This window comes from Archocentrus centrarchus, chromosome 21 (assembly GCF_007364275.1).
Source record: "Archocentrus centrarchus isolate MPI-CPG fArcCen1 chromosome 21, fArcCen1, whole genome shotgun sequence".
NCBI classification, from domain to species: domain Eukaryota; kingdom Metazoa; phylum Chordata; class Actinopteri; order Cichliformes; family Cichlidae; genus Archocentrus; species Archocentrus centrarchus.
The window spans coordinates 10468268-10492431 of NC_044366.1; the positions used below are offsets into that span (position 1 = coordinate 10468268).

At 38.6% G+C, this 24164-nt stretch overlaps 1 protein-coding gene across 1 annotated transcript in view; it reads right to left on the bottom strand.

Annotated features, from left to right (window-relative positions):
• LOC115800292 (syntaxin-binding protein 5-like) overlaps window positions 1-24164 on the bottom strand; it is a 39209-nt gene that overhangs the window by 10300 nt on the left and 4745 nt on the right. Inside the window, exons 6-13 of the mRNA XM_030757548.1 lie at window positions 24050-24090; window positions 22747-22961; window positions 22419-22609; window positions 21561-21686; window positions 18636-18787; window positions 14548-14613; window positions 3889-3942; window positions 1120-1299 (exon numbers count right to left, since the gene is read on the bottom strand). Coding sequence (XP_030613408.1) covers window positions 1120-1299; window positions 3889-3942; window positions 14548-14613; window positions 18636-18787; window positions 21561-21686; window positions 22419-22609; window positions 22747-22961; window positions 24050-24090 — 1025 coding nt within the window. The remainder of the gene's footprint in view (window positions 1-1119; window positions 1300-3888; window positions 3943-14547; window positions 14614-18635; window positions 18788-21560; window positions 21687-22418; window positions 22610-22746; window positions 22962-24049; window positions 24091-24164) is intronic.

A 24164-nucleotide genomic window follows, 5' to 3' on the forward strand; every position in this document is an offset into this window, starting at 1 on the left:
AAGACAGGTATAAAAGCATGACTGTCTGACAGTCACATAGACCCATATTGCAGATCCATAAGCAGCTTTCCTTTCTGTCAAACAAAACAGCACATGTATATGTTCCTACTTATAAACTGATCATTAGGAATATAAAGTCTCTGTTGGTTCATCACATTTTAAATGGTGTAAATCAAAGTGAGGGTGTGAATAAAAGGGAGCTCCAGTGGAAATTCAAATGTTAATGAAAATGTCAACTTGTGCGGTACTCTTGTGCTATTGCCCTCTTTTAACTGTGTGCATACTTATAAGAGATACTTAAAGTAAAAATAAAAATGTTAATTTCCGTTTGAAGAAATTGCATATATCTACAAACATATAAAGCAATTAAAAAACTTGCTTCCCATAGATCATAGTTTTGTGGATTACGAAAAAGGCAATAGGTATAACCACACTACATAAAATGTAATATGGTCTGTTATCTTCTTTTCTAGAAACAAAACATCCAGAATTTATGAGAAAAGAAAAAGAGAAAGGAAAAGGCATTCAACTGTAATAGAATTATAATCCTAATTCTATGACATGATGAGAAAAACAACATCAGATCCTTATGTTGTTTTAATGCAGAGCAGAATATGCAAGAAAGGCACTGGAGAAGTAAAAATGGATTAATTCACTTAATATCGCACCAACCTTCAGGCCTGGAACATCGTTGACACAAGCAGCAGTTTTAAGGACACAATGCAAGGGCTTTGTCTTGCATTCAAAAGAAGCCGAACCTGCAGTCTGAATGTTGTGAGCTGATGCTAATGCAAGCTGCATGAATGTTTCCAAACAAGTGCAGTCCCAGTTATTTTAGTGTATTTTATGATATATAAAGGGCACATTTGCTCAGCTCTGCCCGTTATTTCTTCCTATGGTTGTAAAATTTGGGTTTATATGTTTGCATTTTCTCTGACCAACTACACCTTGATTTTGGTTTCCATGCCGCTAACTTGCATTAGCATGTGCTTGCCTTGTGTTAACTATGTGTCAGGCCTTAATCCACTTACCCCGGGGTGAGAGGATGGCATGCATTTGCTGGGAGGGAGGGTATGTTACAGAAGTTTAGGGATGGGAGTTGGGAAGACAAGCACACACCTTCAGTGTGGGACACAGGCAAAGAGATCTCCATGCAAGCAGCGGACTGGGCCTTGCGGAAGGGTGGTCGGCCAGGGCCTCTGCGGGTAAGCCGTGGCCCCTCGGGACCCATCGGAATGCGAGGCTTCCCCGCCGAGCAGGGCTGGGAGGTGGGGCTAGTGCAATGTCCATTGACATGATCTGTAACAACGGCAAAGCATTAGCAAACAGAAAGAGGGATATAATTAAACTTTGAAACATGTTCTAATTTACTGCTGCATTATCCATCTTCATAAGTCATTTAGTTTAATGATGACAAGTGAAATAAAAAGGCAAAACTCCTAGAATTAGGGAAGAGAATTTCCAAGGAAATAAAGACTTTTCTCAACCTACTATGTTTAAAAGCAAACTCACAAACCTTTAATTCAGTAGAACACTAGATGACCAATGAAGATGAATATTTTTGCAGTGTAAGAGGAGCAAGCTGATGTTGAAAATTTGACTGCCAACTAGGAAGATGATAGTGAGGCAAAAGGGGAGAGTGAGTGACAAAGGGTTGAAGAGTGGTTTGAAGTAAGTATGTGCAAGGCGGAGATGCTGGGGCAAAAGGAAGATGCAGAGTAAAATTGTGAGTGCAGTTTTATCTAGACTGTCGCATGAAAGAAATGTGATATAAAACAGGCTCATTTCATCTCCACTTTGTGTGCTTTTATCTCTGTGAACTGTTAGAAAACCTTGTTTTTTGCAGAAATGATTTCTAAGGCCAGAAGCTTTATGACATCCACAACAAAGCTGCAAATGAAGGAAAAAAAAAAAAAAAGCATCTGCTCTTTATTCTCTCAAATTAGCACTCAGTTATATTGGTTGGGCTACATATTCATCTATGGACAGCACTGATATGAAAACATTTGTTGCTTTCTGGAACGGCTTTACATGGACTCCCCTCAGGGACTGAGTTTGTTCGAAGCATTGTCCGCGCGCAATGTACACTGTTTGTGAGCAAAACAGTTTGCTTGGAACAAAACCCAGTTAATGAGACAAAGGATTGTGAGGACTGGGTGAACTTTGCTGTTCTTTGCTGCCTGCAGCAGACAAAAAATGCTGCCAAGACAACCCTAATTACAAGCTTCTTGATACCTGTGCCTGGGCACTCTCATTCTCACTTATCTTGAGAAATGAGTAAATAAAACAGAGCCCCCCCTTTTATTAATGACCTCCCTGTGGGAGGAACCACCCCCCCACCTCCAAAAAAAACAAAACAAAACAAAAAAAAAGATTAAAAGCATTTGTAGTAGCCAGAATAGACTGACAGAAGCTTCTTACTTATTATTTTGTTTCCTTTGCACTCTGAAAATCTTATATATGGAAACTAGTGGAGCATGTGGATAAACAACATTATGATAATTTATAAAAACACTAAACAGCGCTCCCCCTTCACTCTTCTCCTAGTCTTTGGCACTGATCATTCGTCTCTCGGGCCGAGAGAACTCTCCTCTTCAGCTAGTTGCTGCAAAAATGATTCAATTTTAAAGTGAAGATGAAAAACTCCAGGGTGCCACCCAGTCAACGTGCAACACTCACCCAGTTTCACAGCAGGACTGACGAGGCAGTACATGGATTGAAAACTGCAGGTAATATTGGGCCAGACCTTATGATGCCACTGCTGTGGGTCGGGCTTAATGTTTTCTTCTTGTGGATTTCAAACAGAGCTGCAGCAAACCAGTCATTGCCTCGAAAATTTCTGAAGGAAACTGGTACATAGCTGAAAGTACGGCAATGTACTCGTGCACATCCCACACCACCCCCTCAACACACGCGCACAAACGTTACAGCACAAATCCATCAACAGGGCACACACACATAAAAAGGCACACACAAAGAGGCAATAGACTCAACTGTTTTGTTGTCATACCCCACAGGTTTATATTGATGCTTTTAACTGGATTTTAACATTTGTACATCATTCAGGGGTATGTTTGCACATGTAAATGTAGTGAATTTAAGTTGTTTCATTTAATGTGTAATGATGATACCAAAGCTAAAATTCTTCTTATTAAAGTTGGATTTTGACATTTTGATTTCCCCTCTTCCTACAGGTAAAACATATAACAGATAGCTGTCACATAAAGAGAAGTTGTTAAATGACACAAGCAAAAAAAATAAATAAATAAGTAGGCACATTTTTTGTTAAATAAGCAGATGTTTTGAGAGGCAACACGATGTGCGGCACTGCGGAAGGAGAGCAAAGGGAAACCTGAGACTGTGATGTGTATGCAGCAGTTACAGGTGTATGAGGGGGAACGCTCAGTATCTGTAATGCAGATGATCCAGTCAAAATGGAAGAAAGACTGTTTAAGAGGGAAATGGTCCAGTTACAATGAAAGAGTGATCCAATACTGCAGAGCAAATGCTGTCAATGGAGGAAAGGTTGCATAAAATCAGAAGATGGTCCAATCATGATAAAGCGATAGAATGCCTCAAATTCAAATATGGGCATGAGTTACAAATCACCTTTATAAACACTTGCAAAATGTAGAAGGAACAAACACAGAAGATTTAAATCAAAACACATTAAAGGGGCAAAATGGACGAGCACTTTAGGCCGACAGTCTCATGGGCTGGTTGAACAGGTGAAAGAGTAACAAGGAAACTGAAAGAGGAAAGTTTGAGTAAGAGTAAAAAGAAATAAAAGTACTAATGCAACATAAAAGCCTAGAAACCATGAGAAAAGCAGAAACTTAATGACTCAAAGGAAATCAAGTGAAAACTGCTGGCTTTCGCCTACCGTACCAAGATCAGTCTTAAGATCTGTTGGCAGACTTAACTTTCTGCCGGGTCCCTTTACTGAAACAAAAGAATAGGAAACAAAACACCAGTTAATCCCTTCAAAAAAAAAAAAAAGTAAATAAGAAGGAAAAAGAGGAGGTGTAATCTAATTTAAACTATGAAAAATAAAAATGCAACAAAACTTAAACCAAATGGAATTGAATCAAATGAACAAAGAACCAGAACATGCAAATTGGTGCAGTTGCATGTTGGCAGGCATATTTCAAAATGCATGCTCCACTGTTGTCCCAGGCCAGTGCTCCCAGCCTTTTCTACAAGATTATTAATACCCAATACTGAGCACACTAAAAACAAAAACCTTCAAGTAATAACTAGTCAGTTATTAGTAATTTGATGCGGTTTTATTACAACTAGTGTGTATTATCTTGTTGAGGTGCAACAAGACAAGGAAGACATTTTTTTTAATTTACTCTGAATGTCAAACTTGAGTCAGAGAGCATACTTCTAAACTCTAGATCTGAAATAATGAAGTCTGTTCTGGTTAAAGCTTCGCTGTGCGTAATGGTGCGTGTAAAATCTGACTTTTCTGGGCCTGGGATTTGACATGGAAGCACAAATAAACAGGGTGACACCACAAAGTGTCATTTCAAAAAAACAAAGTCAGACACTGAAGGCAACCAAAATAACCACATACACATTTTGCAAGCATTTTGCAGTAAGGAGAGAACTGCAAAGGTCGAACTTGAGGTGTTATGTGTCACAAGGCAATATTTAATTGTTTCTTTGTGCTGAATGATTAACTTGGTGTGGAAGACACGTGGCGTGGTGTATACATGACGCCTGATACACTTCATGACCACAAGGAAAAAGCATGATTTTGAATATGTGTCTTTTTTAAAAAAAACTATTTTAATGTCATTCAGTATATTTGCTACAAAGGATGATGCTGGCAGCTGAGTATCAAATGTGATTTTGATGGAAAATAGTGAAAACTGGCGTGGCACATTGGTCTAACTGAATTTCTCAAATAATTAATTTCTGTTTCCATTTCTTCCAGGAATCAGTGTGGACTTTTGCTAATGTGATAACAGATGAGGTCTCTGTGTTTGTGTGCGCTTCATAATAAACCATAGTCACCAGATGCTGCTGCAACCATATAAAATGTGCAGTGTTAGAGATACAATGACAGGAATTATGTTCTCATAATAAACCTGTTGCACACAGATGGTTCCTCTGTTTAATAGCTCTGTGGCTGCATTAACACATCATAAAATGTATTTTAATCAAAATAAACCAGTGGGACTGAAGTGAGGAGCCAAAGGGTTGCTCACTGTGAAATGAATATTAACCAACTAGGCACTGCATGTATTGTAATTCATTACCTTTGGTTTTTACCCACAGAACCACTTTTCACTCCATCCTTATTGAACATATTATGCTGAATGTGGTTAGATGAGCAAGATCCAAGTTTAATTTCCAAAGTGGCATTTTTTTAACCATAAGTCTGGTATTCTACATCATTTTTATGCATACTGTTTATTAAAACACATGTATGACAATAACTGATGTTGGCCTAGCCACATTCATGACCTCAGCACTCTGTTCATTACTCCATGATTCATTCACAAGCAAAGGCAAAAATGAAGGCAATATTTTCTACTTGTTATTCAGCAGCGGGTGGGATCTTTAAAGTTGTTTTGGTGACCCTGTAGGTCCCTGCTTTCTCTCTGGAAGGATAAAACAGTTGCAACATTTAGATGTTTTTCAGAATGTGATCCTCAGCATTGCTGTTTTTCTCTTCTGTACCAGCTCACAGCAGGCAAACATCTTATTTGTCCATAGAGACAGGAAGCACAAGTGAAATAACAAAAATACCTTTGAAAAAATATCGGTGGCCTGATGGCCCAACCACATAACTGTATTGTCTGTAATGTATTGTATACTGTGTATTGTATTCCCTCTAGCTGTCCAGGCCTCTGTTGGGTATGACACCAACAAAAGCTTCCAATTTTCCTGCTTGTATTGCCTACGATGAAGGCAAAATGGCAGTAAAATATATGAAGTAACTCTTTGTTGTTTTTTTCTTTTTTTTACTCACACACAAAATGTTTTTTGACCAAATCATAGTAATGTATGGAGTGCTGACATCCCAAATAAGGCTAACACAGGACTAAAGTCTGATTAACACTGAGACACTTATAAACATACAAAGCAAGCTGAAGTCTTATTCATCAGCGCTGCAACAGGCCACATAGTGGGCTCCATGCAGTTAGTTAGAAACAAGACAGTGATGAATGTTAGCCAAGAGGACAACAAGATAAGACCGTGGATTTATTGACACACAGACAGAAAGAGGCAGCAAAAGAGACCCCGGGTGCCATAGCCAGGTAAAGGAGCATGTTGTCTTTTAGATGTGTGTTTCTGGTGAAGGCATGATGATTAATGTCACAGAGAATGAAGCACTAGTGTCATTGATGAGTGAGGAGAAGTACCCAGCTGGAATACAACCCCTTCCTCTTCCTAAGCCCATCTGCTTTAGCAGCATTACAGGATGATGAAAAATCCAAAGTCTAAACTCAGATCTGGCACATACAACATCACAACTTCTACCCCCTGTGGCTCGGGCAGATAGACAACGCACAACCAGCAGTCATCTGCACAAAGCATGGAGCACACTGACAAAGCAGCCACAGTCTGTGCCTAGAAACGCGGTCTCTGTAAGCTTGTTTACACTGCAAGCAACTTAATGGTCTTAATGGTGGTAATACGTCATCGTGCTGTGGCAGATTGTGTTCTGAGAGGGTTCAGTTGCATTTGTGATTCATGTTAATGATTTTTTTTTTTTTGATTTTCAAATATTCAGTGATTCTTTGAAAAATGTATAGCTGCTTTGTGTTATTTTTTTCACTGCCAAAATAGTTCATGACAATTTTAACGTCTAACCAACCTATGACTCACTACTGCAATAGCAAAGGCGAGAACCCTCTTTTCACCTGCCACCTGTGCACCTGTATTTTTTTATATACAGTTTGTTGTGTTGACTTTCTTTTAAAATTTCCATCAGCCCCACAGAAAGACTGACTTTTTTTAGCTTCTCTTATATGCGACTGTTGTACTAGCCAAGGAAATATTTACTGTTATGAAACTTGGGGAAAATAGCTTATTCTCATTGGTCAGTGATCATGAGAAATTATTCCATGGCCAGTTTCTTTTTAAAAAGGCTGAATATGTTAAATTTATTATCTATGCTTCCCCACTTGTCTGTAAAAGTTTGAGAAATGATTCAGCTTCTAGTGTCTTGCTGATAGTGTTGCTCACAGTATGGAAGCAGAATTAGCATGCAGGTGCAACATCAACTCAACAGCCTGTCCAAAACCAAATTATTCCCTCTCGCTTATTCCATTACTGCCATACAACAAAAAAAGAAAAAAAAAAAAAGAAAACAAACAAACAAAAATCCAAGCAGGGGTCCACGAAGAGGCTGAGATCCATGAAAAACTCCTCCTCTTACCATTGTCCAATAAGTAAAAGACTGGACTGCAGTGGCTGGCTCTCAGACTGGCCACAGGCTCTGGCAGGACGCGTGGGTCATTGTGAAGGGAGGTTGGGTAATGAACTGGAACAGGAGATCCAACAGAACAGACATAGACTTTTCAGGGCAACAGGGGAGAGACAAACACATTGGGTGAACTGGGGAGAAGAGAAACTTGCAGGTAATAGGAAGGAAACAACTGTGAGGTTATGAAAAAAAAAAAAAAAAAAAGGCCTAATAAGAAGATTGAAAACAACACTATTCCACTAGAAGTACGACGCTTCAAAGATTACATACTCACAACCATTACTATAACAAACAACAACAACAACAGCACTACTACTATTACTAATACTACAGCTACCTCTACCACACCAGAGGCCCGTACTACAGCAGGATTTGGGCTTATCTGGGTAACTTCAGGGTTAATCCTGGGTTTTCAGTATTATGAAGGCAGTTCACTTCTTAGCAGGATACATCGCCATGGCCGCTTATGTTGCAGGCCTAACCAGGTTCTGTTTGAGATTAGAGATCAGCAGGTATGAATCACCATTTATTGACCAATCAATTCTCCTGAAAATAATGTCATAATTCCTTGAAGATCCCTTGGACCTCCGTGTGCAGACAGCAAAACTATCTAAAGTTCTTCAATAGTGTCTCTCCCTAATGAGCATCAGTAATAAATATAGATACTTAGATGTAACTAATAATAATAATAATAACTTGTCAGCTTTAGTAACAGAATGATAGTAGGTCTTTTCCAGTCTTTCTGACCAAAGTGTTTAAAGCTCACACACATTCACAAAGCGCTTTTAATGCTACTACTGTACAGGACTTTTCCAATCATAGACACTCATACTGCAGATTTCTCTGCAGCAGCTGTGTTGCTTTCATGGTAAATGGATGGTACTTACATTATGCTTTTCTGTTCAGTTTGAGCACTCAAAGTGCATTCTCACTACAAACCCCATTCACCCATTTACACACACATATTCATACAAGCGTTTTTTTTTTCTCTGTCTAAGCACTTTTAACCTAACTTGGACACACTCACACTCCAATGGATGTATCAGGGGCAACTTGGGGGTTCAGTACTATATCTTACCTAAGGATACTTTGACATGCAGGGTGGAAGAGCCAGGGATCAAACCCCTGACCTTCTGATAAGTAGATGATCAAATCTGGCCCAATCTACTCCACTCTGGTCAGATGCTGAAAAAACTTTCATGTGAATGCGCTCCTAGCTAGATTGATAAATCCTGGGTTAACTTGTTAAACTGATAATCATCTTCTGTGACTGTTTAGCCTAATTGCCTGGTATTCTAGGGATGTTAAACTTGCTTCATAGTATAGGGCCCAGATTACAACTATTTCTGAAAATACTACCACTACTTCTTTTTAACTTGCATTCCATTTCTACTGTCTTCTCCACTACATATAGCCAGTCATCTAGCTTCGTTACATAAAAATACAAGCAGTACTTTTATGTACATACAATAATACAAACAAATTAAAAAGTCATAAACTGACCATTTAATGGTTCTGACACTTGATATTGATAACGACTGGTTAAAATCTCATCAGTCATGAGTAAATTTACTGCTGTGTTCTACTCATGTTTGTTACCCTGAGGCTGACACTACACTGTGGCTAGAAAAACCCCTTCTGACTGCAGATACATGACTGATTGGTACTAGTGGGAACACTGACAGTGGACATGCACTGCTGACAGGCTGCTGAGCTGGCCAGTTGCTGTGCTTATTTTAGTAACTCTAAAACTAAGAGAACACTCTTTTTAAAGCCATATATAAAGACACTCATATGAGATATAGAGAAAGACAACGTGTGATCTTGGAATCTCAAAACGGGAACTCATAGAAAGTATGGCTCCATCCTACCTTTTATGAATGGTTCAGGCTGCTTGTGGGAGTGAAATGATGTGGGAGATATTTTCTTGGCACACTTTGGGCCTCTTAGTACCAACTGAGAACTGTTTAAACAGCCACAGTCTACATGAGTATTGTTGCTGACCATGTCCGTCATTTTACAACCACATCTTCTAATGGCTGCTTCCAGCACCATGTCACAAATCTCAAATCATCTCAAACTGGTTTCTTTAACAATGAGTTCACTGTACTCAAATGGCCTCCTCAGTCACCAGATGAGTGTCTAGTAGAGCACCTTTGGGATGTAGTGAAATGGAAGATTTGCATCATAGATGCGCAGCTAATAAATCTGCAGCAACTGTGTAGTGCTATAATGTCAATATGGATCTAAATGTCTGAGGAATGTTTCTAGCACCATATTGAATTTATGCCACAAAGAATTAAAGCAATTCCGAAGGCAAAAACAGGTCCAACCCGGTACTAGCAATGTGTACCTGTACCTAATGAAGTGGCCAGTGAGATTATATCATATTTAGGTCCTGTTTTTGTATAATTGTTTGTGCACAACAAACTTACACAGCTCACACACTTGAGCTTAGGTTAACAATATGCAAGCTATTAAGAGTGATGGAAATGGTGATATCAGTGAGGTACACTGTTCATAACAGCTTTTAAAACTAGGGTTGCCGCAATATCATAGTTTCATTACATGATTATCACAATATTATTGCAAAAAATACATTTTAGGGGTGCGGGGAGGTTATTTTTTTTAAATGAACTGCATCTTAATTAGCTAACTATTTTTTTTTTCCATTTTATGGTGGGTTTTTACTTACCAAGATAATAGACCCCTTTTACCCCACAAACATTTCTCATCATACTTTAAAAAAAAAAAAATTATTCATTTTTGTACTTTCCACACAAAAACAAACAAAAAACCCCACAAGTGACAAAAGGTTGCTCAGTTTCAAGAAGTAATTAATGAAATATATTAGTGCATTTAAGCTTGAGATGAACTTCTACTCTTGTAATTAATTAATAATCTCCTACAGGTTAATTCACAGTTATATAATCGATATGTTTTACCCCCAGCAGGGTTTAGTTGAAAAATTGTATTTAGGCTTATTTTAAATTTTATCAAAGCCTGAGTTGCATCTCACCTTTCCCCCCCGAGTGCTCACTGCTAAATATATCCTGTGGGGTCAGGCACCGAACATTGGTGTCTTGTCTTGTTAGTCCATTTTTTGAAGGGCCTGGTCAAGCCCTGCTACAGCTACATGTCGCATAATGCTCCCAGAGGAAATTTAACACATAACCCCAAACCAAAACAACAGACCTCAGGACATTAAAAAGAAGACAACAGGAAGGATGTGAAGGGAGACAGCTTTCAGGCAGAAGAAGGGCCAATTACTGGGCCTAATGACAAAAGAGAGACAGGAAAAAGGTCAGGAAAAAGAGGGGGAAAGATGTGTTAAGTAGTGAGAGAGAAGCTCGCTGTTATTGACACACAGTGTGAATCAGGACGATGGCTGGCTCCTTTAATAAGCTGTCCACAGTCTGTTTATGGCGTTGAACAGATACAGCACAACAGGTATGCCAGGGACAGGTAGACAGCCTCTAATGGCCACAGAGCTGAGGTTGATATTCAGCCGGAGAAAACAAACTATGAACTCTAAACCTGTCAAGAAGAGCACAACTAAGCGGCCTCATTTATCTGTGGGCATAACAAGTTTTAATATATTTCACATCAGTACTGCATTAATATGGAATAGGTTTTAACCTGATTTAAGTGACATTTTAAGTCAGGCTGGTCTGCTCTTAGCTGTTGTTAGCATTTCTTATAATTATGAACCTGCTGAAGCCGTGATCTCCAGTGGAGCAAAACTGCACCTTCTCCTTCCCCCCTCAAGTGGGTAAGTGCTAAAGTGAATCAGACACAATCATGCTGTGTCATGCTGCATCTTCCCACGTGCTTTTCATTCATCTCTCCATAATTCTTCTCCTTTTCCATCTCTTTAATTAACAAATGACAGGCCTGTAATGGGACAAAATGACCATGACCTAGTCCACATCACAATGCTGAAAGACTCCCTGCCACAACAGCAAAGAACATCTTGTCCTGGTTCTGTCATTCTGTTGTTATTCTCTCCTTGGGAGGCTCAAAGGCAAGGCTGAAGAGTACATGTGAGAACAAACAAAAAGTGTGTGTCCTGTGTGCTTGACAAAACAAATACAGGAAATCATGAATGTGCAGTTGCTGATTAAAATACATAAACAGCAACAGATTTTGGACAGCTGAATTAATGATGAATTCGTAATCATATTCATACTGCATGCGAAATCTGTTCTAAGGTAAAGCAGTAAGTCAGAAGCATAAAAATGCATTTGGTAGGGTTTATTCAGTTACAAAGCAGCAGTCTGGATCTGTGAATTGGGAAAAAAAAAATGTTTACCTATGTGCTAAATTTGCCAACAAGCATAATTAGTTTCAGTTCACACAAATTTTGCCCCTAGGACCTTGCCAGCAAATTACCAGTTCGGTTACACAAGAAGATTTTATGATGTCACTAAAAATAAAAAATATTGGTGATTTTATTTTTAGTATTTGGTTCCATCTATACATTTATGCATGCTTTCCTATGGCAAATTGTCTCACTTGAGAGGCCACAGTTTCAAGGTTTGGACCCATGACAAAATGCCATCCTTCTTGTGCAGCTTTTCCACCATTCACATAGTTAATGAAAAATGAACATATCACTAGGAAATGATATATTATACAAAGATCAACTGTAACCAATTGTTCTCTGTGACTAAAAAAAAGAAAGTTTTATTCTCAGCTTACTTTAAAGAGAGAATATTCAGCCTTTAAACACGCTCCACTTTTTCTTCGGGATCACATTTTCCCTGGATTTGACATAATTGCAAAGAGTTTCAAGGTATCAAATTCCTTGAATTTCTGTATGTCTCTTCAATTGTCTAAATGCTATTTCTGAAGACTAAAAAAATATAGTTAAATTATTCTTCTTTTGCTTAAAAGCCACCTGAAAAGCATAATCAGCCATCAAGGTAAACATTAGAAGGGGTGTCATACTGTGCTTTCAAGTCTGTACTTGTATAGAAGCTGAAAAAGGTTCTCTAATACCTTCCAGGTTTTATAAAGATTACCTGATTGTGGGGTGCTTTTATCCACTTTCAAGGAAAAAAAAAAAAAGTACCCAGGCACCTCAAAAAAATACTATGAATTCTGTGTTTTCTAGTCTCTATTTTTATTTTCCTTTATCTATTACATAAGAGGAAGATTCTGAATCAAACACGAGACATCACATTTAATATATTTTGGTTGGTGTTATACTGAGTAGTACCTGAAGCCTTACAAACCAGAAAGAGCCTCGAGGACACAGCATGCCTACCTGGCAGTGTCTTAAGCACAGATTTACACATGCTTACACACTCCCTGCATTTGCTGAGGTAGTGTTTCCTATGAGACACACAAAAAGCACCTGCTGGGAAATGTTCTCATCTCTCTCTTTCTCTTCATCCACTATACATTTCCGCCTCATTGTCTTCAACTACACAGATCTAATCTAGAAATAAACTTTCATCTATTGTATGATGTTATCTTCTGCTTGGAGACATTGATTAGCAGCCATTTTCAATGCAAATTCTGTCATATCTAAAATTATATTTCCAAAGTGTGACTATGAAACTCAATGCCAGTGACAAGATGATGAGTATGACTCCAAACATCAAAGACATTTACGTTTTAGATTTGATCACACCATTATCCTCTAGGAAGCATGTCTGTTCCATTATACAGTCACATGAAAAAGGAAGTTTTCCCAGGGCTCAGTGCAGTTCTGGATTTTGGGTTACTGCAACACTTTTGATTCATTTCATTTTCAGCCATTCTGTTGTAGATTTCCTGGTGTCCTTGGAATAATTGTCCTGTTGGATGACCAAATTTTGGCCAACCTTTAGCTGTTAGACAGACAACTCATGGTTGATTCACTGACTGCAAGGTGCCCAGGTCCTGCTGCTGCAAAGCAAGCCCAAATCATCACCCATCCACCACCATGTTTAACAGCTGGTATGAGGTGTTTGTGCTGTTTTTGTTTTTGGCTAAATGTGGTGCTATACATTACAAACGTCTCCACTTTGGTCTTGTTTATCCACAGTACATTGTTCCAGAAACAGGTGCAACTTTGTAAACTAAAGCTGTGCTGCAATGATCTTTTTAGAAAGAAGAAGCTTCATCCTGGCAACCCTTCCAAACAGTCTTTTTCTAATTGTACTGTGATGGTCTTTAACATTTAACATGCTAACTGAGGCCACTGAAGTAGCATTTGGATTTTCTGCAATTTCTCCCAGCATTGCACAGCCTGACCTTGGGGTGGGGGGGGTGGGGGGGGGGGGTGGGGGGGGGGGGGGGGGGGGGGGATTAGCTAGCACATCCACTCCTGGGAAGATTATAGCATTGTATTAACACACACATGAATGCTCCAGACAATCAAATGGTCAAAACCTCGCCTTTTATAGAGGTGGTCACACTTGCTCAGTTAATTGACTGCATTTGATTACCAGCACCTGGCTGCTACTTACCCTTTGAATTCCTATGGAAGAAGTAAGGGTGTACTTTTTCACAGGACTGAATGTGAAAGCTTGCTTCTTCACATGACTGTACATCCTCTTGTATTTGAGAACACAGGCCTTGATTTTATAAAATGATGATGTTACTGCTGCTTATTAATATGCATGGGTTATCACTACTGTGACCAGCTATATCAATGTTAGTTTAAGATAAGCATGTCAAAGAAAAAGGGAGAGTAGGTGAAAAGTTTTGTTCTCCTTTACCTTTGTGGGAACACACAGTCACTACACAACTGTGGAATAAAGGACACTCCAGCTGTAAACTGTAGCAAACTGCATCAGACAGACCCCAATATACAATAACCATTCCTACTAACTAACAGAGGCTATAGCACTTCTTTTCAGTACTATGGTAATTTTGGACTTCCATATTACAACACTGAACAATAGTTGTCATTTTAAAAGTCTGCCATTCTCACCAAGTGATGATGATCTTGTGATGGTGCGAGGTGATCACAGGCTGTAATTCAAGTTTAAAGACAACAGAATCCCATCCAGCAAAGTTTCACAGTGCCAATCACAAGACATTTGCATTCAGGGAAAACAGATTTGGTGGCTGCTAGTGCATGTCTGTTTAAGTGTGTGTAAGCAGGTTACCTGAAGTGGGCGACTTGCTTCTCTCCATGTCAATCGACTGCTGGTTGTCAGTGAGTTCAGTAAGGCCTGCAGCAGCCGAAAGGAAGAAGAGGTAGCATACACAGCGTGTCAGATTATTTGAACCATGTCAGTCATACAGATTTAAAAGACATTTTTTTGGTAGATGTCAGCCACGCAAAACTCAAAGAAAGAGTACAGCTATCAACAATCTTTTGGGTATCACCTTGGTTTTACAATCAGTACCCAATATTACATTATTATATATAAAAATATGATTTTATGAGGTCAAGCTCTTTACTATTAGGGAATATTTGCTCTTTGCTTTTTCCCCATCCATCCATCTCTCCATCCGTCCGTCCGTTCATCCATCCGTCCATCCATCCATCTTCTTTCGCTTATCCAATTTAGGGAATGTTTATTAGAATCCGTAGTATCTTCCATGAGCAGAGTGGCTGATTACTGATGTGACCTGCACTACAATCTGTTGAAAATATAGCACTTTTTTTTAAATCAAGCAGCTTTGCATTGAAATGCCTATAGTTAGGCATCTAAAGTACGTAGTGCAAATCTCATGACAAAAATGACATATATAGTCAACATACAAAATGAAACACACACAAAAAAAATAGAAAACAGGATTATATTCAATCTAATCACATGCAGCAAGCACGAGCCAAAATGAAGTCATACCTTTTCCTTTTAGAAAAACTGCCACAAACACTGAGAATTTTAAATTCTTATTCTTATTCTATTAAGTCTGACTACAAATGTGGGGTGTTTTAAGCAGCATTCATTGTGGACTTACTAATAACCTCACTGAGTCGTCACAGTTCAAAAAAAATTTTGACTTATTTAATTATTTCACATCAGTCAAAGGTTCCACCAAACATTCAAAATGCTAATTTTCTTTCAATAATTTATGCTGACTTTACAAAAGAGATTGAAAGGCACTCTGATTAAACCTTTACTGTAGAATAAAATTAAGAATTCCTTTATAACCGTCAACAAAAAGTACACATCATAGTTTCAAGAAGAAGGTGGCTTTCACCCCTCTAACTATGCTTTAGTTAAAATATACATCACATGGATTATTTATTATTTATAACTGCCCTTACTCAACTGTCTCAAAGTAATGGCTCTCCTTCTACAAAGGACACACTGCTGGACATGACTGGAATAGGGAAAGTTTTGCTGGTGATATTCTGTTATAAGTTCAGAAAGAACAGATTTGATTCCAGTCATCTCTTTGGTTTGTCCGTTTGCTTTGAGTCTGTGTCAGTTTTTGTGGCAATCATCTGTACCAAACACGATGTCCTACTATATTCCATCAAAACACCAACCCGCCGCCCCATCCCACCTGCACACACACACTGATTCCCCCAGCCTTTAGGAAGGCCCGACTTACTCTGATAGGATGTACGGATCCTTTTCTTTGAATCTGAATAAAAGTTAGACAGGCCGCGCATGCAAAACTCTGTCAGGCAGGCCCGCATGCCCACACCAGCAGCCACAGAGTCACCAAAAGTAGGAGAAGGAAGAGGAGAAAGAAGATGGTAGGAGTGGTGGAAAGGATGGCAGGTGGAAATAAAGGGTGGGAAGTGTAGGCAGAAATTTAAGGCAAGGAGAGATCAGAGAAACAAAAGAAGGGTGGCAATGTAAGTGAGGTGGGACAAAGGGAGAATGGCAATAATGGTGGAACAGTGAAAGAAGAGGAAAGAAAGAAACAAGGTTATAAGAAAGAATGTTAGTAAGAGTGAATGAATGCATGAGGATAGAAGAGCGGATGAGGAATAAAGTTTAGGAGGGAAGGAAGGGGTGGGGAGAGAGAGGAGGCAAGGGGGAGAGAGAAGAACACACAGGCTTAGAGTGGAAAGTGAGAGCAAGCAGCAAGTGAGATAGTGTCAGGGAAGGGCAGACAAGAAATACCCGCTACTCCAGCAAACCCCAGAATTGCTGATGTCATTGGTCATTTGCACAAGAACCACTGTTAGCAGGGAACATATCATTACTAACAAAGTAACATTAAAACAAATCTCTTGCTGCACCAAGTTTTGGCTGTTATATAATAATTTGTATTATGACTAGGGAAACAATACTTAAACACCATTTTAAGAACTAAATCCCCCACATTTGACTACTATATTGGAAACGTAGTATACACATACACATATGTAATGACAACAGCTAAAAATGTGGTGGAAAGTACAGAAAACTGTTCAATGTTCAAAAAGACACTGAGTAAGCACTATGTATTGGCCTTTTGACTGTGTTTTTAAAGTTTTATCTTCAGTATTGTGTGAACTCTAGCACAGTAAGTGCTTCAGATCAGAACACCACCACCTGTGGTACACAAAAGGGCATATTTGCCCGCTTCTATTTTCCCTTCTGGCTCCACATTGATTTTAAAGACCTAACACAGGGTGCAATAGCATATAAAAAAGTTGACTCCAAAGCCCAAAATCACCCCCTTCACATACTCATATTCCCCTCCTCCTGAGCATCTAAAATATTTTCAGCTACACCTGTGGGAATTACGCAATAAAAAAAGTACTTGCTGCAAGGACTTTAGCCATCTAAAATATTAAACCATTAGAAGTTAGCATCTGCTCCAAAAATGATATGGCTTCTATCTTATACAATAATTACTGAGTGGAGGGGCTGAATATCTTTTAAGCACATTAAGTATAAATAATATGCTTCAGAGACCATCACCAGCCAAGATCAGCAGCAGACAAAAGGGAGTCAGGGATCGGGAGGTGCAGCAAGACCTCTGTGGCTTTTGACTACAGATCTGTGCTCAAGCAGGACTAAAAACAGAACAGACAGAGAAATCAAATGACAACATGCACAATAATGCCCATGTGGAATGACACGCAACCTGTTAACATGCACTTCATATCATAGTGCAGATCTATGACAGGCATAGTGAGGTGGGCAGATGTCTTTGTATTTGTATGTTATTGTGTGACAGAAAAAGAAGAAAGAGAAGGAAGAAACAGTTTAGCTTTTAACTGCTAAGTGACCATGTGTTGACATTTAATTGCTTGGCTACATTTAGGAACTTCCTGTATGTTCAGTATTAAGATTGGACCCTTTTAATGTCAACTATTTATTTCCTATCCATAATACAGGATTATGCATGTTCAGATTCAGAATAATAATGGTATCATGATGCAGCAGCAATTCTGCAATCTTTGATACATAACAAGACGATCAACTACGGTACAGCAAAAAATCTGTGTAACAGATAGAGAAATTATAAAAAGGCAAGACTTATTCTGCGCACTGTGGTGTTGTAGTGTGTATTATCATTGTTATTCTGTTTCAGTGAGTCAGTTTTATTAATTACTTCTCTAATTTGCTTTCCCCACTCTTTCAGAGTTTCTTCTTCTTCAGTTAACTTCAGGTCACTTTACCTTCATTAATTTAATAAGTAGGATCACTACTAATTAGAGGGCTAATATCAAATTTTGTGTTTACAACGGGAAGTTTCTCCATGGTCAGCTAAAATTACTTTAAAGCTTGTCCATACACCAAAATGCTGCGAAACACTAGAAGTTATTCTGAGTAGATGATATTTACTCAGAAGCACTTTTTAATGCTGTGCCTAAATTTTCAAATTGGTAAAGATGTTTTGGGGTTTTTTTTGGCAGATGCATTTACGGTGTGAATTTGAACATCCAAGGTCACATCGCCTTTGAGTTATTGCGTTCACAAAGTTGAAACTTGGCCCCCCTCCTGCCTGCCGGACAATACACCATCAGCCTTTTTTAGGCTGAGGGGTACATACTGCCTTAAAATGATCTACATTTATCACTATTCATCACTATTTAGCACATGAACAGTGGAACTGACTAAACATTCATTTTAATAAACTGTCTGTTTAATTGTTTTCAGATTATTCTCATGTACGAGATCAGGAAAAAATAGAAAAGATAGAAAGAGAAGAAGACAGAAGACTAGAAAATAGATGAGATGCAGTAGTCTGGATGCTGTGATTACGATGCTGGCACCTGATGTCAACTGAGTATTACTAGTGCATGTGTATGTGTAAGGCATTATCCTAGGTGTGTGTGTGTGTGTGTTACCTGAGGTGGACTGCCTGTTCCTGCGGGGGGAACGGGTAAGGCGTTGGTAGGGGTCGGTGCTTCCATACAGATCCAGTGTTGACATACATAATATGACGGTTTTTTGCAAGTAGTCCACCACTGCTAGGCCATTACAATTCCCAAACGCCAAACTGGACACAAACACAAAATAAGGAGGCATGGGAACAGGCACAGACACATAAAGTCACTGTTAGCAGTTGGAATTCACTCAGTTAATTTCCCTGACATTAAAGTTGTGATATGTAGCATGAAAAACACTGTGAAATTAACCGTGACATTTGGGTGCAATTATTGTCAAAAACAGTCTGCTTTTATATCACATTGCTAGTGGTGCTGTTTTTCTAATATTGATACCATAATTTTCACAAGATTGAGCATCACCTGTTACCCACTGCCACTACAGAGCCTCAGGATGAAGTAACGGGAGAAATTTAATGACATTAATTTGTCTTTGAAGCAGAGAATATTTGCAACAATCAGTGGCTCTTCAACTGAGAAATGAATAAATTATAAAATAAAAATAATAAAGAAAAAGGATTTGTGTAGCACTTACTAAAACATACAATAAACAAACAAAAGAATAAAATAAACATAAGAATAAGATATGATGCTACTCCATAATAAAGAATACATTAACATAATTTTAAAAGTTAATAAAAATAAAATGAGAAAATGGGGGTAAGCTAAGAATGTCAAAAATATAAAATCTATAAGAAAATTTATAAGAAAGCCCTACAATAGAAACCAGTCTTTAGCTGTGATTTTAAAAAGGACACTGACAAAGTGAGCCAGAGTTTTTTCTTTAACCATGAGATAGAAACAGTTAGCTGGCTTCAATCTGAGGATCTCAAGCTGTGCACTGCTTGGTATGGGGACTGCAGTTTCCATATGTATTCTGGAGCCAGGCCATGAAGGGCTTTAAAAGTAATAAGTAAATCAACTCTAAAAGTAATGGGCAGCCAGTGTAGAGTCAGTAAAACTGGAGTAATATGCTTAGTTTTCTAGGTTCTTGTAAGAAGTCTGCCTGCTGCATTTTGACCTTGTTTATATGTTTCTCAAAAGTAACTTTAGAAGCAGATATTACATTCAGAATTGCACCTGAACTGATAAAGGACCAATGGAGGACTTAATGCTTGGATTCTGGCACAGAATGAAAATAGTACACATTAGAGAGTTTCACGAGTCTGTGGATTTTATTGGGAGGTAGGGCTCCCAGTAAAATCCACATAGTCTAGCAGTGGAATGACAATGAAATATTTTGCCATGTACTCTATGCAAACACTACAAAATGAGCAAGTGAAAGGGAGCAGTTGCCAAACCTCTATTTCCATCCATTTGGAACAAGCAACACTTAAGCTACAAAGAGCAAAAATGTCAAAAGGCATGGTAAAAAGCCTTGATTTATAAAACATTTGGCAAGGACAAGGCAGTCCCAGGAGCTGCAGCACAATTTAATTTAATTATATAAGGTACAAAACATTTTATTAAGACTTTAGTAAGTTTTCAACTTACTAAAGTCCAAACTTCTCTTTTATCTCAGACCACAGGAGACAGAGTTGAGTCGTTATTGTGACTTTAGCAATAAGAAAATAGGTAAAGAACGTGTGGTGTTTTTATGTTGTAGTTTCATCACTCTTTTACAGGGCAATCCTCCTGACTTTTACAGCTGTTAGCGACGCACAAATGGTATTCCACTTTCACCAATACTCTCAGTTGTGATTTAAGGAATGTTTTCATAATAGTGCAGGTAAAAGAAGAGTCTAAATGAGAAATGGGAGAGTGTGTATGTGTTCTGCTCAGTATGTGAGAGAGACAGCGAAAAGAAGAAACTAGATAATCAATTCCTGCAATTTCACTTAAGCTATGAAAAGCTTTAGAGGAGAGATTCAAATGGTGCCACTTGCCTTGACCTGGAGAGAGCTTTTTAAAAAGACCTCTGCTTTTATTGGTTTCTTCAGATAAAGCTTCTATTCACAGCAAAGCCAGACAAGTGGTCTTAAAACCTTCTGCGCTCAGGAAGTCATTCGACTCCTGTTTGACTTCAGTGCAGCATATAATTATTGTGAAGTTTTAAAAATGGAGTATTGATCGAGTCTATATCCAATAAGTCCCTTTAAAATTATTACAATAACACATTATAGACCAAAAGGAGCTAAAAGAAGATACAGTGTTCATGTTTCTTGTTGCTACTGCTTGTCACAAGCATCCACTTAACTTACTTTATTCAGTGCTATGACTATGGTCACCGGACATATGGTGTTTTTCTCGGCTTGGCTTGCAGGTGTTAAATTTGTCAAGAAAACACGAGAAAACATTTAAATAATTTGGTCACGGTACATTAATTGCAGACGGTAACAGCAATATTACAAACCTTACACATACCACATTTTGACATTATACCATTTACATCTGCCATATCTGTCATATCAGTATTTTTGTAATACTTCACAAAAGTGCAGATATGCACACCAAGGGCAAACAATGAACACACATGAACATCTGAAATGTGTGTTTTATGTAGGTTTAAGTTCTAACCACAGTCAAACTCACCCTTTTTCTTTTGTTGGAACTTTAATATGGAGACGTATGAGGTGCTCTGCTGCATTTAAACTACATAAACCAGCCATTTTCAACCTTGAAATGGCAGTCAAAATGTTCTTGGTCTCTACTCTGCAATTTTGGTTTAGATTCCACTATTTGTTTCACTGCACTTCACAATCATGCTTTTATTGTGCAGTGATGGCTGTAGTTATCGGGAACTGCCAAACATGTGGAAATGGGGAGAATTACAGATAATACAAGCCCACTGTTTGCTAAATGTTCCTAATTTAGAATGATAAATGGACACACAGTTGGGCCGGGAGTCCAGCAGACAGAAAAATTGTTATGCATCTGGAAACTCACAGGCCATAGGCTGAGTTGATGTCCAGGCTGGTAATCTGTTGTGGAGGTTCACCATCTACCCAGAGGAGCTGGATGACCAACTCTGATTGGTAACCAGGAGGAACCCGAACAACCCGGTCCTTCACCCTGAAACAGATGTGGAGGATAGGTTTTAGCTGTGCTGTTGGTCATGAAAAAAAAAAAATACACTGAGCCAATATCAACAGCTAATGCATGCAAAAGCAGTGCAGATTACAGAATGAGGGTATAATTTACCCTGAAATACTGTAGCACCTTAGATATGTTTACTGTACAAATTAAACATAGTGGCATGGTTTAGGATCCTGGCCGAGTGATGGGCTCAGAGAGTTATTAGACCATCATGTACCACCAGAATGACTTTAATGCACTTTGGCTTTGGTTTTACAGGTCTACACTACTGGGAGGATGGAGCACTATTCCTCCAATAGATATTCCCTAATTTGTTGTTTGGATGATAGATCATGAAATCTCCCATGGGTGTTCAGCTGGGTTGAGGCCACAACAAATGATTCAAATCATTTTAATTTATTAAATTTCTTTTAATTTCATGACCGTTTGTACCCAGTGGATAAGCCATTCCCAACAGGATAAAAATGTTTCATAACAGAATAAAAGTGAAAACTCAAAACACTGGATTATTTATTATTATTATTATTATTATTATTATTATTATTATTATTATTTGTGCCCAAGGGGACAAGTGGACCCCAACCATGCCAGCAAAATGTCTGCCACAGCATAACTGATTCTCCAGATCCATTCAAAGGACAAGCCTGGTTCAGACCCACTCATTCCTGGTACTATGAACCAGATGATATGCATGTACAGATATCTTACTTGAGGCAGGGGATGCTGTCTTTGATACCCTCTGGTGTCCTGCTGCCAGGGCTAGCTGGGTGTTGGTGTTGTTGATGATGATGGTGAGGCTGGGGTGAGTGCGAGCCAGGCTCAGAGAAGCAGGGATTGTTTTCATTCTCCGATGGAGAGATGACATCCTCTGAGTCACACTGTAAGCGTACCTCTAGCGACTGGGCATAACACAGGTACAGAAATAAGAGTGAGTCAGATCCAGAGTAAAAATAAGATTATACTTTAGGTACACTATCTGCTATTCACCAAATCACCAGAATGTGACCACTTTTTTCCTGCTTCTCATTTTACTCACCACTATCTGAGTGTTGGCATCATATTTGCTAAAACGATACAAGATGATGTGAGCCGAGATGCCAACCACACAGAAGATACGACTTTGAGGACACCAGCTGACCATCTGAATAGCAAAGGGGTCTTCTTCAACCAATTCTGCGGCACGGCCCTCACCTGGCTTCGCCTTCTCAAACACTTTGGAGGTTTTCATCTTGTACAACATCTGCAGTGTGACTGAACAGAAGTATTTCATTTAAAATACAGTGCAAAATATAGAGTAAATAGCATGTACATATATACATATATACAAAAAAGAAGCACCAAGTAAGTAAATAATAATAAAGTGGTAATATCACAATACCCTTATCCACAGCTCCAGTTTTACCAAGGTACATACATCTTTGTAACTTTCTTCACCAGTGCTTTAAAATTTCACGCAGTTTATATAAATGTCTTGTCTCCATTTGGTGAGGCATTCTCACCCAGTACAGGTGCGATTGGCACAGCTATGTGAAGTGCATTAGAAACTAATGTGTTTGGCTGAGAGGAAACTGATTTTCACCATGGCCTTCTGATTTATATTCCATTTAATCCACATAAACAAATGTCGTGACTTTAAAAAATAGCTGCAGTAGTTAGAAATGTGTGTGCACAGTAAACCTGTAAGGGTACACTGGTCAAAGATGACTGGGATTTTATAGGCCATGTAGAGCAATTACAAATGCAACATGAATAAGAAAATAGATGTGGCATATTGAGGTCAAATGTATCTCAGTCATGACCATAATAGTCAAAAAAAAAGATTGTTATTTCCACCTGCTGTCATTTCAATTCAGCAGTACAAGAAATGGTTTTGGGAAGAAGAGCAGCAGTAAGAACCCCCCACACAGAATGGAGCAATGACAACAGATCGAACAATGATCACCTCAGGTTCAAAATGCACAGCAGCTGCAGCAGCCAAAATAATGCAAGCTATATGAATTTTGTTAAATATATGTGTAAAATGTTATCAGCTGAGCCACCATCTGATGAGGTCTGGCACTGAGATCAATTGATCTGCCTGAGTTGATTTGGTGGCCGGCCTGAACTGACACTAAGGTTAGCATGCCATATATGTAAAGGCATGGTAGCTGTGGGCTACTATGATTAATCGAAACTCTGGGAGTGAGCTCCTCTCATTAAGTAATCAACCTATACCATAAAAGCAATATACAAATGTCACCCAGATCTAAAATTAATAGTCAAATAATTATTTGATTATGCTGATTTGAAATATTATCACTGCAATTATAATGAAGGGAAACGTTACAGGGAGGACTTACTTGCAGATGCATCCCAAAACTTAATTGAGCCATCAGCATGCCTGAAAGAAAAAAAAAAACAGAGAGAGAGGATATTTGTTTTTGAGCCAGAAATTAAGGAAAAGTAAAACTTTCA